The sequence below is a fragment of the Buteo buteo genome, chromosome 3, assembly GCF_964188355.1.
Source record: "Buteo buteo chromosome 3, bButBut1.hap1.1, whole genome shotgun sequence".
NCBI classification, from domain to species: Eukaryota; Metazoa; Chordata; class Aves; order Accipitriformes; family Accipitridae; genus Buteo; species Buteo buteo.
The window spans coordinates 843,388-859,533 of NC_134173.1; the positions used below are offsets into that span (position 1 = coordinate 843,388).

At 42.0% G+C, this 16,146-nt stretch overlaps 1 protein-coding gene across 12 annotated transcripts in view; it reads left to right on the top strand.

Moving 5' to 3' along the window:
* The first annotated feature begins 6,309 nt into the window (after positions 1-6,309).
* The window catches only part of IKZF1 (IKAROS family zinc finger 1), a 69,711-nt gene continuing 59,874 nt past the window's right edge, over positions 6,310-16,146 (top strand). The window contains exon 1 of one of the 12 annotated variants that reach the window (XM_075022674.1): positions 6,310-6,447. Coding sequence is in view for 5 of the 12 variants with exons in the window: in XM_075022686.1 (XP_074878787.1) it covers positions 7,077-7,086 (10 nt within the window). In the remaining 7 variants the exon portion in view is untranslated. Of the gene's footprint in view, positions 6,448-6,677; positions 6,729-6,755; positions 6,915-6,965; positions 7,087-7,368; positions 7,638-13,688; positions 13,980-16,146 lie in introns of those variants that run through there. The other 11 variants (XM_075022676.1, XM_075022677.1, XM_075022688.1 and 8 more) reach the window with 11 other exon arrangements.

The following is a 16,146-nucleotide window of genomic DNA, read 5'->3' on the forward strand; positions in this document are numbered from 1 at the left end:
TCTTCACTGAATAATTATCAGCAATAAATTAACTTGGAAAAATCAGGACTTGTTACTGAAGTTTGCATGAGCAGTGAAGTTGGATCGATCCTTCAAGTATTAGCAGTATTATTAGTAGTTTACTCTTTCTGAAAATCGAGTGTAACATACTCCTGAATCTTTCTGATCCAACTTCATTAGAGCTTTATGATTTGAAAAAATGGCCAAGAGACTTTAAGAGATGGATTTAAATGAAAATGAAAAAGCAAACCTTTATGACCAAAACATTGGTTTATTAACACAACTCTCCATTGCTTCCTGCTTTTTAGTAGAAAGCATTGAAATTATAGCAGACTTGTTTCATTTCACCTTTGCCAGAAAATCAGACACCTACTTTCAAGTTTTTTAATCTGTCCATATGAATTTTTAGGGAGTAATCATAAGAGTAGAGAGGAAGAGTATGAACTATCCATCTGCCAGTCGACTATCATTCTGAATTTCTAATGTCTTCCTTATCTTATTAAGTCAAGATTAAGGCCATACAAAAAAGGACTTTTATCTTTTTCCTATTTCCAGCTACCTTCTCAGGTAGAATTAATTTTGGCAGTAGTCTCTCAAGAGGAACACTTGTCAGCTCTTACACAACTCTATTAGTGGAGAAATGCCTGATTAACAATGTTGATCTTGGAATAGATCCAGTATCTGACTAGACTCAGGGACATCTTCCTCTCTGCCTGGGTAGATTAGGTCCTAACCACTGTGATCTTCACCCTGTAGATAGAGAGCCCTAGCACCTCTGTGAGATAATATGTGTGGGGAAAAAAAAGAAAAAAGAAAAATTCTTTGAACCTCAGATGCAATGGATAGCACAAGGGAAGTGTGATCATCCTTCTTAGCTCAGCCCTTTTTGTATACTCAGAAAAGTTTTACCCCTATTTTCCAAAAAGAAAATGACTTGAGAAATTTTAACTGAAGTACAGCTATAGCTATACTTTATGAATTCACAGATTTGGAAGGGATCAGTAACAGGTGAACTAACATGATAGGACATCTGTCTCTTTAAATTTGTATGTAGATTTAATGATCTCTGAAAAGCAGATTATTGCCTTTTTCTAATCACAGGCTCTTGAGATCATTTTGTCCAACCCCCCTTGCTCAAGCAGGGTCAGCCAGAGCTAGTTGCCCAGGACGACGTCCAGCTGGGTTTTGAATATCTCTACAGGTGCAGACTCCACAGACTCTCTGGTAAACCTGTTCCAGTGTTTGAACACTCTTCACAGTAAAAAAAGTACTTTCTTGTGTTCAGGTGAAATTTCCTTTGCCCATTGTCTCTTGTCCTATCAGTGAGCACCACTGAGGAGAGCCTGGCTCTCTCTTCTTCCTTCCCATCAAGTATTTAGACATTGGTAAGATCCCCTTGAGCCTTCTCTTCTCCAGGCTGAATAGTCCCAGCTCTCTCAGCCTTTCCTCATAGAAGAGATGCTCCAGTCCCTTCATTGTCTTTGTTGCCCTGTGCTGGACTCAGCATATTTTCCCTCATGTCTGACCAAAACGTTCCGGAAACCTTACGGGTATGTATTAGTACAAAAATGATTGCGGTCCTGTTCTGAGGCATTTTAAGTAAGAGAAATATCAATTAACTTTAAATTTGCAGCTCTGACTAAAGCATTTCTGTTCTCACTTTTAACTTTGGAAATCTAGAGTAACCACTGCACTTTGGTAGCTGTCTCTAGATGTAACTGGCAGTTGAATTTTTTGTATATTCTATGTAAAAATAGCTACAGAAAAGAAGCATAAACTAGACCTATCATTTAAAATAGCTGAAGCAGCAAAACTTTTTTCCATAGGCCATAAGGGGTATTTCAGAACAGAGAGCCAGAATTTTGGTTTTAGTTACATTAGACTAAATCCTACATGCCATGTTTTTATATGCAGAGTAACTGCTGGGCAGTCTTCTAAGGAGGAAGTGTGGTTCCTGCAACTCTTGAGTTGTATCCTAGCTGAGGCTGCTGTTGCTGACAGTAGCACCGTAGTCTTCTCTAGACAGAACTTTCTTACTGTAGAAGGAAATTGTGTCCTTCTCTCCTCCCCTGACACACAGGTGTTACTGTACGTAACCAAGTCCTTGAGAAGACTGATTAGCCTGTAATCAAGAATGTCCTATTTTGCTAGATAGTCTAGGCAATCCATGTTGCCTGAGAAGACAGCAAATTCCTTGGAACAGCTTGTGGTAAAGTGACACCTATTAACTAGCACCTCTGTGCACTACCTAAACATAACTAGCAGTAATTACAGCGTGTCTACCCTATGAAATGGAGTGGTGGTGTGGCTGGTTCCTATCTCTGCTGCACTTGTCCTGTAGGCAGACCCCCTTAGGCCAGTTGTTTCACCGACAGGTTCTCCAGGTTACCGGAGCTGTCTGAGCAAAAATGCCGGAGATCAGCCAGCAAAACAAGGAGATAACAGGCTGGATGCGAGTGTCCTGGGTCTGTGTTTAGCATTGGTCCAGATGTGACTATAAGCAGCAAGTTTTACAAAGGGGGCTTTTCAACCAGTGATAGGATACAGTGTGTGGGACTGATGATGTCTTTTGTACGCCCCTTCCCAAGTGTTTTGTGCATGTGTGCATGTGTACACCCGTAACCAGAGTGTTTAATTCCACTAAAATTGTAAGTACATAAAAATTTGAGATGCTCCTTGCTGAATAGCGAATGTCATTCAACTTCATGGTTCCACTTCAGTCAGTCACCAGTCATACAATATGTACCTGTCCTTGATGCCAAAAAATGTCTGCAGTCATATTCAGCCTATTACATTCCTTTACTGTAAAATATTATTCTACCTTTTTTTTTTTTTAAAAAAAAGCCTCTCTTTGCTACTATTCCTAAAATGGAAAGAAGTTAACAAAGCCACTGATGAAAAACGGTTGATTTTTCTCTCCTTTCACCTACATACAGATTAAAATCTCACATATCTGATCAGCTGTCATCCACATTTCCTTGCATTATTACAACAATTATTTATCTTGTGTTTGTGGTAGTGTCCATAAGGCACTAAGAGTTTCTCTGGCCTCTAGATAAGAAGCTCACAAAGAAAGAAATGAGAGGCTGAGGTATAGAAAACAAGTGGGGCTTTCTACTTGTACACAGGTGACTCAAAACCAGTAGAAGTCAGTGGAAAATACACCAACTGGAGAGAGTAAGGGACTTGTAGTTGAGTTCACGGAGGTCAGTCAGTGAGGAAAAGTTATGTGGGAAAAAAGCCTAGAGGCAATTGCCTGAAATGCTTATATGTAAATGAGAAATGAGAATGATGGGAGAGATCAAGTAAAGGACAGTGGGAAGCCCATGTAAGACAAGTTAGGGGAGAGGTGAGTAATAAATATGTTGCAGCAGTGGCTGAGGAGTCAGCACAGCAACGCAAAGAGGAAAATGATATGAACAGATTGATGGGAAAGAAAGAAGATTTTGGTGGTGCTGTTTTGTATTTGTATGTCAGTAGCACAGGTGGTATTTCCCATGATGTATAAGGAGAGGAAACCATGGAACTTTGAGATGCTTTTGAGGTAAAAGCATTAGAGCTTTGTAAAAGGTGACAGAGTTCTTTTCAGAAGTTAAAAAATCTGAGACTACAGTTTAATGGATCAAAGATTATAAACAAAGGAAAATCTATTAAATGTTAGACGTTATATGGAATGGGAACAGCGATCTGTATTTCCTATGCTGTATTCAAGTAGCTACCGATCAACTGTTTAGTATGAGGTCCACGATATTTTCTTAAGCACTTCTGGCACTGCAAAGTATGAAGAGCCATCTGAGAGCAAAATAGCACTGTGGGGGGGCTCTCGGGGTGGGGGGGCTAGGTACGGTAAGGATTGTGAAACAAAGCTGGTCACACTTAGTATTATATTAGAAATCATGGTTTGGGGGAGATTTCTGGCTGTACAAACCAACATCCATTACCCTTCTGTGCCTCTGGAAATTTACCCCTCTTCAGGTGATAAATCTTCATCATCTTCATCAGAACTTCTGTTTTCGAAACTGAATGAGAACTATTCACCCAACAAGTTCACAATCCTGCCAGCAAACCCTCTGGATGCTGTGCCCAGGCCATTTTCTGGAGAATTGGGACTACAACATAAATCTTACAGTGGAAAGGCAAGAGGAGCACCTGCCTGGTGCGCTCTAGCTGTTGCAGCGAATGTGCATGCTCTGTCCTTAAAACTTTTTTGTTCATTCTCAATTTGCAGAACTTTTCTGTTGTATTTTTGTATTTAATGATCATCACCTGCCTGGTAATGGCCTGAAGCAGCATGAATGTGGCATGCTGTCCGTTTCGAGGACTCAGGCTGGTAAGACTGCTGTAGGAAAGTAATAAATGGGAAATGGTGATACTTAGCAGTAGCAACACTGTACCTCCTGCAATAGCAATTACTGTTTGTATTTAAGAACGACTCTGAAGGAAACCTTTCACCGTGCAGCCTCGTTAGATGCTTCCCACAGGAAACCCAACAGCAATGGAAAAGTTTCTTTAGTAGATTTAGTCTGAGATAAGATTTAGCTGGCAATGAATTAGACACCTGTAAGGTTGCTTGGTTTTTTTTGCTATATATTGCTCTATCTTATATCATTTACAACCCACTTTGCCTCATCCAGAATTCCCAGTAATGTCAGTGGAAATACTGCAAGAAAAGGATTGTAGAATCTGGCTCCTCAGGCAAGTGCCTAAGTGTATATCTGCAACTACCCCTTAACGGATCTGCTTGAAGTAGCTCTAGCCTTGGTAAGCATCACTGGGACGGTGGAGGTCTCTTCAGACTACCCACTGTTGCTATCCCAACAAGAGACTTGCTGTACATGAGAGCAGGCTGCCAGCAGTGAGCTCGGTGCTGCTGTGACTATACCGCTAGTACTTCTCAAGGGTGTCAGCCCTAAAAGGGTCTTCACAACATCTTCTAAGTCCTGAGAGCTCCTATGAGCTGTTAACAAACGTAAGCACAGTAGTCGCGGAGGTTGCTTAACATCTCGCAAGATTTGACTTCAGCAGGATCAGCTCACACACGTCTGGCAACTTGATTCTCGCCTTAAAACTCTTACCGAATGTTTAATGAGAAATCGTGGCTTGCACAGTGTGAAATCTGCCTTTAAAAATACGTGCCAAATCAGCTCCCCCCCGGTAGGCTGGAACACGCTCGGAGCCGCTGGCCTGCAGGCCCTGCAGCAGCCTGGAGCACAGGAGAGCAGCAAACAGCTCTTGAAGGCGCTGTTCCTTAGTGGAATGTCGGTCCTTTTACTTCAAAATATCCAGACGCACGTATCTGTGGAAAGTTGCTGCATTTCCTTGAGTTAACCAGCTTCCGCTTTTCAAGAGGGTGGTTGGTGAAGCTCTCCCTGCCTGTATTTCCCAGTCTCTCTGAGGCAGAGCTCTTGGGGATTTCCTGGAGAAAGGTACTAACTGCTAAGCATATGGTGGCACCTTTTTGTGGATTTTCTTCTGGATCTTTCTTTCTTTCTTTCTTTCTTTCTTTCTTTCTAATGGCAGGGTGTGATTCTAGTGATCAAATGCTTGTTTTCCTGCATGCAAACATGCTGGAAGATGAAGGGGGGTATTCTGGAATACATAAGAGGAGAATGCGGCTTTGGGTTTCAACCCTATCAGATCCATAAAGTCTGCTTACAAGTTGTAGTAAAAGAAGGGTTCTGCATCTCTGTAAAGACGCAGTGAGAAAAATAAAAAATTTGAGAATTGTTGTATAGTATAAACTTTTAGTGAGCCATGGGCGATTTCTGTTCCAAAGAGCTTGCCTTACAAGGCCCTGATCTTTCCAATGCTTACATGCTTACTTGACTTTGCAGCTCTGAATTGTCCCTTTAAGTCAATGAGATTACTCACATGCATAAAGTTATGCCTGAATTTTTTGTGATATGAGAGCACAGATAAAGATAGGATGTGAGAAAGGAAGTATTATTATCCTCGTCGTGCAGATGAGGAACTGAAGCGCAGCAGAAATGAGATCCTGATCCTCCACAGAGCGTATATGCGCTTAATTCTTAAGCGTACGAGTAATTTCCGTCAGGTTCACCGTGCCCTCTGGGCTGGAGCGTAAGGTCTGGATTTCAGCGACTGCCTCTGCCACCGATTTTCAGTAAGTTCCTTAAGTTCCGATCCGGCGGCGCTAAACGCAAAGCGCTTGAGAGGCGCGGGAGACGATTCGCAGGGGGTGCGAGTGACCGGGCTGAGAGAGAGGAGGGTGATCTGACCCCCTTCACCTCGCCTCGGAGGCGTTACAGGTGCACGTCTGCAACCCGCGGCGTGCGACATCCAGCCGCATCGCCGCGTCCGGGGCGCTGCCCGCTGAGCCGAGACACCTCCAAGTCCCGGCCCCGGGAGCGCCCGGCGGGGCGGCGCGGAGCCCGGCCCCTCTCCCGCGCCTCCGGCTCGGCGCAGCCCGGTGAAACACCTCGCCAGGTAACGCTCCTCCGCGGGGGCCGCCGCCCGCCCCGGGACGCGCCGCCGCCCGCCGCCGTCCCGGGCGGCGGCGCCTGCGGGGCGGCGGCGTCGCCGTCGGCGTCCCCGTCGGCGTCCCCGTCCCCGGGTGCGGGTGCGGAGCGGGCGGAGGGCGGGAGCGGCGGGGGAGGGACCCACCGGGCGCGGAGCCGCCGCCCGCGGGGCAGCGCCGGCACACGGAGCGGCGCCGAGCCGCGCCGCCACAGCTGCTGCCCGCCCCGGCCCCGGCCCCGGCGTAGCAGGTACCGCGGGGCCGGGGTGGGTGTGGGGGGAGTTGTCCCGGGCGGGCACCTGCCCCCGGGCGGGCGGGCGGTCAGCCCCGAGCGGGCGGCGGCGGCGCGGGGGTGAGGAGGGGCTGCGCGGAGCCGGCGCTGCCGGCGAGAAGTTGCCGGAGGGAGCGCAAAGTGGGAGACTGCGGAGCCCAACAGGCAGGTCCTCCCGTCCCGTCCCGTCCCGTCCCGTCCCGTCCTTCCCCTCCTCCCCGTCCCATCCGCTTTGCTTTTTTTTTTTTTTTTTTTAAATTTGAAAACGTCGCGCCGCAGTTTGGGTGCAATCCAGGCGCTTTGGAGCGCTTCCTCACAATTTCAGAGATGAGCAGCCGTAAGGAGCTGGCCGGGAAGGGGCGTTCGTTGACTCAAAGGGGAGGGAAGCGGTGGAAGCGTTGCCCCCCGCGCAGGAGCGGGTGCGGACCGACCGGTCTGTTTTCGCCTCCTGCAGTCAGCTCCGGCGCTTCGGGTCCTTCAAAGCCCGAGTTCAAATTGCTTGCGCCTGTCGTTTGCAGAGGGGAGGCAGGTATGGAGGTTGTAAAAACCGTTAGGAACTCGTAAAATTAGCAGCCCCCGTGCGCTTGAGGGGAACGCCGTTAGAGAAGTTGCTGACTTCCGAATAGCGGTGGCACCAGAAGTTTTCCTCCTTGCGATGCAGCCTGTCACAGCTGGAGGTTTTCTTTCACCCTGCTCCGCAAAGTTATCCTCTCTGGGAAGGGACAGTTTCGCTCTGTAGCTGTTATTAAAGAAGATGCGTGTAGTTAGAAACGGTGTGTGTGAAGAAACAACTTCCCACTCCAGCAGTCGACTCTAAGGAAACTTTTAATTTTGTGCTTCAGGAAACCCGATTGCTTCTTGGATTACTTTTCTACCTTGGTCTAGAAGGTATGGTAACGCTGCCAGACGTTGTGCAAAGCATTCTGCTTCCAAAATTGTTAGAAGTTAATAATACTGTCTTAGAAAAAAACCTGTAGCTTATGGTTGCAAATTATCTCAAAAAAGTGATGTTTTGTGGAATGCAAGAATTTTTAGACTGGTATGGCCACTGGCTTAAACTATGTAAATTATTGCAGAGGAATGTAATGTTGTTTCTTTTTTCTTTTTTTTCCTTCTTTTTTTTTTTTTAACATTCACGGAGTCTGCTTACACATATAAGTGCAAGTAGTGTTTTCAGAGGACTTTGTGTGGGGATCAAAAGTTAGAATGAGAGCTTCCTGACTATGTATTTTTCTTTTCAATAGCTAGGTGCTACCAAGGTCACATCCATATGCATTTGCTGTCCAGCCATACAAAAAACACCCAAATGAAATAAACCAGGTATCTAATCCTGATTATATTTCATGCATTCCCCTTAACAACCCATTTGCTAGACTTTAATAGTCTAGTTTTAAAATTGGAAGCTGTAATGCATTGTAAAGGCCAAATCCTTTAAAAGACGCACTTTGTTAGCTTCAGTTGACTGCTCACATCAATTGTAACTCACATGCATACTTCAGTACCGTATAGTATGACTCTGTATTGAACATTATCAATGATCATTGAAAAGTAAAGAAAAAGCATATTAATATAATGCATTTAGAAATAAGTACTAAAATTCCTTCCAAATACTTGGAAAGACTTTATCTGAATTAACTAAGCAGGGGCATGTTCTGAGTGGCTTGCGGCACTGCTCTCTTGCCTTGCTAGTGAATCACATAGTTAAAGGTGTTCAGAGTCTTAGTGAAATAGAAAAATTAAGGATGAGATGGCTTTCTTATATGAAGTAGTTGCTTCTGAACTTTCCAAACCAAATTTTTGCCCTTAGGTAACTTTGTTTATTCTTCTTTCTTTTCTCCAATGAGGGACACTGTAAGTCAAAAAAGTGAGAATGGATTTGTTCATGTTACCATGAAAACACTCAGCATTCCTCTTCACGGGTTAATATAACAGTAGCATGCAGCAGTTCATACTACATCCCTTTTCCAAAAGGTGTCATTGCTCATCTGCAGAAGCTTCTAATATTGACATGGTCTGCTTTGACTTTAACTCATAAACATTTGGCTTAAAACTGAATAAAAAATACAAGACATACTGCTTAGACTGCCATATGCCCCCACCCCCTCAAGATAACTCAATCCTTAGCAAAGCTCTACCAAGTTTTAGTTTGAGGGCTGTATGCCTTATTACTTTATCAAAGCCTTTGAAACTGCTGTATGTGGACATGAGAAACAAAGTGTAGACCAAGTGCAAGACCACGAACTCTTAAAATGATAGCTGTCCTTATGATAGCTGCCCTTAGCAGAACTGTGTGGGGGAAGTGTCCAAAATACTGCAGAGCTCTGCACTTTCCTTAGTTCATGTTTCTATTATCCCAGACTCGCATCCAACCGTAAAGATTTTCTCACAAATATTAATATTGGTGACTATCCATGTGCTCTTTATTTTTCTTTCTTTTTTTTTTTGGGGGGGGGGGGGTAAAGTAGGCTAAACTCAGAATTTATAAACTGCAAGTTTATAAAAAAATAGAAATAGAAATTATATCCCTAATGATAAGGTAAATTTAAGATAAAAAGTCAAGGAGAAGGCAGGTTTATCCACCAAGTGAGAAGACTGACCAGAATGAAGTCAATGGAAGTCCAGTGCTGGACAGGATTTCAAACATAATGCACTGATACCTGCACGCGTCCTCTACCTCCTGAGTACAGCTTCCAGGTGAAGCAACAGGAATGCAGAGGCATAATGTGGTATTGTACTGACTGTCCTAATTCAGTCAGGAAGAACTGGTGGACCCCAGTAATTAAAGAGAGATCACTAATCTCTCTGGCCCAACGTAATGATGGGAAAACAGGGCAGAGGACTCTTGTCGCTTTGCCCTTCATGCTCCCAGTAACTGAAGAAGCTTAGGCACTGATCTTGCGTGCATCATTTGTCCCAGCTGAGTATTTCTCAGGGCAGCTACTTAACTCCAAGTGAGCAAAGTGAGTTGGTGTATTTTTAGTAGGTCCCATACTCAGGAGTTGCAGTAGAGAGACAAGCTTGTCATACACCTGTGACTTTCCACCTCAGCTCCCGGCTGCCAGTGCTCACTCTGGGAATGGTCTGGTTGCACGTTTCCTCATATAAGCATGAATGACACCTTTGTCATTTGTGTTATGTGCAGTGTACAATAAAAAATGTGGTAGTCTCCATCTTGCTGTTACTGTAGCAGTTTTCCTTTCCCTTGCGGACCTTAATACCGAAAACCTGGTTTGCTTGCCACTTCCACTGCATAGCAATGCAGAAATGTAAGTGGAGAATGAATCCGCAGAGTTTTACAACAATGCAAAACTTGTTTCTCATCATTAAAATTGGATAACTCCAAAATGAAGCCAAAAACATTTCCAGACGTATTTTATTTGAGCTTGGGAACTTCTTACTCTAACACCACAATCTTGCAGAAGACAAGGAAATGGGTCCAGTCTGTATTTCAGCAACAGAAAACAAGGGCATAATGAATCCTATGCTGTTCTGGCAGATCGTTTTTGGCAATGTTTTCTTAAAAAGTCCAGAGGATATCAAAAGTCATGGATTACAGCCTAATTGTGTGGCTCTTTGTCAGGAAAAACTTCCACTGAAGACTTGTGGGATTTTTTTGTTCTCCTATTTTATGTGCAAGAAGAGCTGGGTCCATAGTGAATTTTATTGTTTTTCAGTCAAGATTCACATATGTACTTGATTACATTTTGACCAGTCATTACTTTCTACTATTATTAAAAGTAATAGAATTAGACCAAAGAAAACATAGTAAAGTAGTAAAATGTAGTGTAGCAATAATGGGATCTTTGGAAAAAGTTGTCATCCTTATGAGCGTAAGGCGGGATGCACTGCTGGCACTGTGGTGGGCTCCCCTGGAATTCCCCTCCCAAGCAACAAACCCCACTTTTCTAGGAAGTATAAAATCACACAGAAAGAAAGGTTTGGGAACAATTTTTTCTTCTCAGAATCGTTCCCCCCCAAAAAAGGAAGGAGAGGGAAGAAGGCTGCGCTGCTGGACAAACGCCACTGAGTTAAATGCAGTTGCTAGATGCCCTCAGAAGGATACTGGGAATATATTATGTCAGTTGAGGAGTGGAAGGTACAGACTCTCGTCAGTTTTTCTGGGAGTATTCTTCTTTGGGAAGCATTTTTAAATGCTTGCAACTCAATGCAAGAGTCAAGAGAGGATAAACCTATTCCTCACTGGTATTTTTTTCTGTAATCCAAAGATATTTTTTTTCCACCGCTGGAGGGGAACAGCATTTAGAGATGAGTGTGAACTCCATCTGAGGCAACATAGGCAGCCTCGGTCTTGTCAGCTTTATGGCAACTTTTAAACAGGAGGCTACTTTAAATACCTTCTACTCATCCAAAGTAGCTGCAGGAGTTTTATCTCCCTAGTGGCTATCCAGCAAAATGGACTGACTTCAGCTGGGAAACTCCCTGCTTCCAAGGTCAACTATGGTTTGTTGTCCCTACATCTGTAATCTATACATGAACATAACTACAGCTTGGAGTCAACAAGACTTTTGTTTGCTTCCTAAATTTAAACAGAATTATGTTAGCCCCCGTGGGTATGTTGTGATGCATCTTTATTAAAGCCCAAGAACTTCTGCCTCACCCTTCTCCTTTAAGACATACCTTCCTCCGTGCTTTAAGATGGTGAACAAGAAGAGATTGCAGGTTTTTTTGTACTGAGCAGGTCACTGCCAACACAGTGTGGTGACTGCAAAGGTAGGTCCTAGTCCTGAAAAGATACATGCGTGTTCTTGGCTTTATTTGTACCATTGCAAATTCACGGGGGTAGGTTTGGGACCTGCATGGCATGCTCATGCTTCTTGTATAAATGCCTCCAAAGGCCATTCAGACTGCAGTTTTTGAAGAGCAGTCACACTGAAATTATATTTTATTTTAAGCAATGGGAACTGTCCACTTCTTTAGCTTATTTTGAAGTATATTTATTTCATGTGAAAGATTTACATTTCGTCTTCTGATCCCAGTTGCTCTAGCTTTCTCAGTAAAAGAGAAACTTGGTCTGTAAGATAGGTCTGATTCCCTGCTGCATTGCTTCATTTTTCCACTTGTGTCAACTCTCAGAGAACAGTGGAGCAATTGCAATATAAAGCTGGAATTGTCCATAGTGGATTGGGTCCAAAATATTTGCAAAAGCAGAGTGAGTTAACTGAAACATGTAGTGTGGAGAAACTTGCTAATTCATTTCAATTATAGTAATTTTAGGAGTTATTTTTAGGTTTATTTAGGGGGAAAAAAAAATCACACAGATCTCTAATATGCTTATTCAGGCTGATAATGTCCTTTAATAATCCGTAACAGCTTGAACAGTTTGAAGGGAAATTAGGAAGCAATTCTGTGATCATGAAGCAGAGTTATTGAAACCTCCTATAATTTGGACAAATTGACTACTGATATATTGTTGGGGGTATCTGGCAATAACAATTCTAGACATAACGGGATCCTTTTATGTTTTCTCTATTGCATATTTAAATATGCTGTGCTAAGGACATCCTATGCTTTTTAAACCATATATATATGGATACAAAAAGTCCAGTTTTGCATCTGCTGCTTGCCTTCTCTTGAGTGAGAGCCCTGGAAGAATATTCAAGAGCTCAATTTGGCCACTTGAGAATGTGCTATGTTCTTAGATTGAGTGCCTTAATTTACACACCTCACCTCTTTTTAGGCAGTTTATTTATAAGATGGAAATGTGTGCATTTTCTTTGTCATGGTGAACTTATTCCACTTTTCTGCTTGATTTTTAGTGAATAAAGGTGACAGAGTTTAATGAATTAATAAAATGTGACCTTAATTAGGAAAATTACCTTCATATTTTTGTCATATTGTGGAAACAATTTATAATGACTCTGGTTGCAATTCAAAAACTTGAAGGAAGAACCTTTTGCATATTTGCAATGACATTAAGTCCAGCAATTTGCACACAAAGTCAATAAAAGAACAGATTTATTTTTTTTTACTATCTCCTTTAACAGTGCATTGTTACATGAATATAGCTTAAACACAGTAGAATGCTAAGAAGAGTACATATGGAAAACACATACATGCATACAAGATGCACTTTTTATCATCCATCAGTGCTTTGAAAAAGAATTCCCAAAGAACTGAGAATTATGTAGGATCTTTGAGACAACGTTTTTACACCTTCACAATTGTTCACTAACATGGAAATTAATTGTACATGTGCCAGACATATAAATGTTGCACATCTGCACTGTTAGCAGAGTTCTTTTCTTAATCTTGTGTGTTGAATTACATTGCTTCCTTCATTTTGCAGACAGGAGCTCTCCATTGAAATTTGTCTGTATGCTCATAATTGTATTGTCAATTCATGTAGTTAACCAGAATTTACACTAGGCAGGAATAGAGAAACGACTGAATAAACTAAATATCTCCCTAGACATTGTAGAAAATGCTGAATATGGAACTAGTGTAGAGGGAGAGAAATTGATCCACTTAGTTTTAACATTTTTTCTGTTTTAATACAGTCCTTTAAAAGACCTGGAGGGTTTTTTTTTAAAAAACAGAAATGGAAGGACACTAAAGTGCTTATTATGACTCCCAGTTTTTAGTTTTCAGAAAGGACCACCCCTCATCTTTGTAGTTATTATTTACATTGAGCTGTGTGATGAGCCGGAAATTAAAAATAGAATTAAAATGGTTCTAAAGTGAGTCATTCACAGAGATTGTGAAGTCTAGCATATTAAATTACAATAATAAAGCTAATTATCAGCTGCTTGCTGAGATATTGGATGCTTTTAATTAAAACTAGTTTGTAGGATTCTAGCAATTTTCTTCAAGTATTTCCACTGGTTGTGCAATACATACTACCTTTTACCCGTGTTTAACAGTCTTCCTGTTGTGTGTTCAGTCATATGTAGCACATTTGTATGTGAAGTTAAAAGTCTATTAAAAAAAAAAAAAATTAGGTCTTTCGTTTAAAAGGAAACTAAACTAAACTTTTACAGGGGTGTCTATTCATCTCCTCTCTTGGTTGTTGGTTCAAACTCATTGACTTCAATGGATACAAGAGGCTCGATTCTGCTAGGTCAAGACCCTCTGGTGCAGTTAGAAATGCAGCTTTATTATCATTCTGCAGGTAGATGCAACTCCCAACTTAAAACCAAAAAGACTGATGACACATACATGATGATACATATCACTCCCAAACTGTTGTTAATGTGCAAATTCTCCTGTCAGGTATGTTAAGGTCTATAGCTGTTCAACGGTACTGGTTTTTTCAGGCTGCAGCCTGGGTTTGCTTTATCAATTTATTTATTAAACTTCTCTTTCTGTGTTGTGGGTGGTTGAATCTAGGACCCGTTTGAGGAGCTTTGCTTCAATTTAGGTTGTAAAGTGGGTTGGGGTTTTATGCTTTTGGTTGTTGCTTTGGATTTTTAGTTTGCTAAATCTGCAGCCTATGTGATGAGGAGCCAATGAGACATGTCAAAGACCACAAGGACGAGACATGCTCACACATGAGCACTCCGTTAGGGCCAGCTGCTCTAATGACCTGTGCGAGCGGTCCTTTTTCCTGCTCAGAGGCTGCTTGCACAGGCAGGGGTTGCGAAATCAGCCCTTTCCCCGCGGTGGCTGTGGAAGCAAGGCTGGGGTTTGCCTCTGCTTGTTTGTTTTATCACAGTTAACCCAGAACAGCCACCGCTGCAGAACGCGTGTTCCCCTCTTATTTTATATGTGCAAAAGCACCCGCAGAACAGCAGGTCCCTTGTAGAAGGTTTCTTCTCCTCCCACCCAGTCTTTGTGAGCGCTCATATTTTCTGCTCTGAGGCTTCATGGAAAAGTGTGCCTGCGCCTATGGGGTGCACTCAAGACAGAAATGTTCCTTCAGGGACCTTTCTGGCTGCTCAGGAAGGCTACACCTACAAATAGCCTGGAAACATACAGCTGGATGTGGTGTATGTTTGTGGACTCCTTGCAGCACCAGAAGTAGAGCTGAGCTATCTGTAGATGGAAGGACAGCTCCGAGTTTAGGGGTGCTGGTGTAAGTCCAAAGTGGCTCCACAAACTCAGAATTTGTGATTTCATTTCCATACTGTAAGTGAGGTCCCATTGTGCTGAGCGTGAAGCACTTGTTGTCCCAGAGAAGTCAGTATATACGTAGCTTGGGAAACAAAGAAGAAAACAAAATAGCTAGTCTTTGGCATTGGATTAGGTCATTCCATTGAATTATATCAATGGCCCAATCTTGCGATCTTTTAATATCCTAAGAGAGCAGGGTTTATAGAAGGACTGACATGCTTACACATTTGTTTGGATTGATAAAACACTGTATAAATGCTAAGCATTCATTTTCTTGACAAGGAGGTTTACTTTTGAATTTGCATTGTAAAACAGGAGATGGAATAATAAACCAAGACCTGCAAATAATTAATTTGCTGTATTCTGAAAGATTAGAAAATCTTGACCTTGCAATGACTTATTCCTATTTACACCTGGATTCCTAAAAGGTTCCAAATCCAGTTCTGGTTGTAATTGACACCAAGTATAAATGGAGCAGTACCTCAGTGATTCATGGGGTGTATTTTGATGTATTCTTAAGACATAGCACAAGTTATATTGTCAAGAGAGTTGCAAGGAGAAATCAGTCATGTGTGAATTTTCTTTGTGCTCAAGATGGCAACCTGGACAAACGCTGACTAATTTAAATCCAAAATTTTTGTGTGAGCATGGTCAGTTAGGTACTTCCTTATTTAAAACAAAATCAACATAGTCTTTGAGGTTTTTTGTGTGTTGATTGTTAACTAGCTTAAGATTGCAACATTTGATTCTTTTTCCAAATCATTATGGTAGCTTCATCTGTGAATCTGGTATTTGGAGTCCAAAGAAGAAAACGTAAAAGTTAGAGTTCTGTATCTGAAAAAACTTGAAGAAATAATTTTATGTATTTTGAAGGGAGCTTTGTAGCTCTTTTAATAAAGGGCCAAACTTTGAAGCCATTTGGATTCCTAAATAGAAGAAATATCTATTATCACCTAAGTGCTGATGATCCCTTTCCTGCTCTAAATGAGAGCTACACGTGTTCAGCATTTGAGAGCAAGATTGCTTTGGTCAGCTGCCCACCCAGCTTTTGATTTCTATCGGCAGGCTCCTAAGTTAGCTGCTAACCTAAATAGATGCAGTTGCATTGAAGACAGTGAAGTCATACACACTTCTTATGCTACTGATAAATTTGATTCTGTAGATACAACTTACAATGAAAAATTGCAAAACAATTATTTTTCTTGCCAAAACAGACAGTTATTTAGAGTTTCATGTCATAAATATTTCTAAAACAGTGTTCTTTTATCTAAATCTTTGTAAAGATCTATTAATTCACAAATTGATATCAAGTAGGTACTTTAGTGCA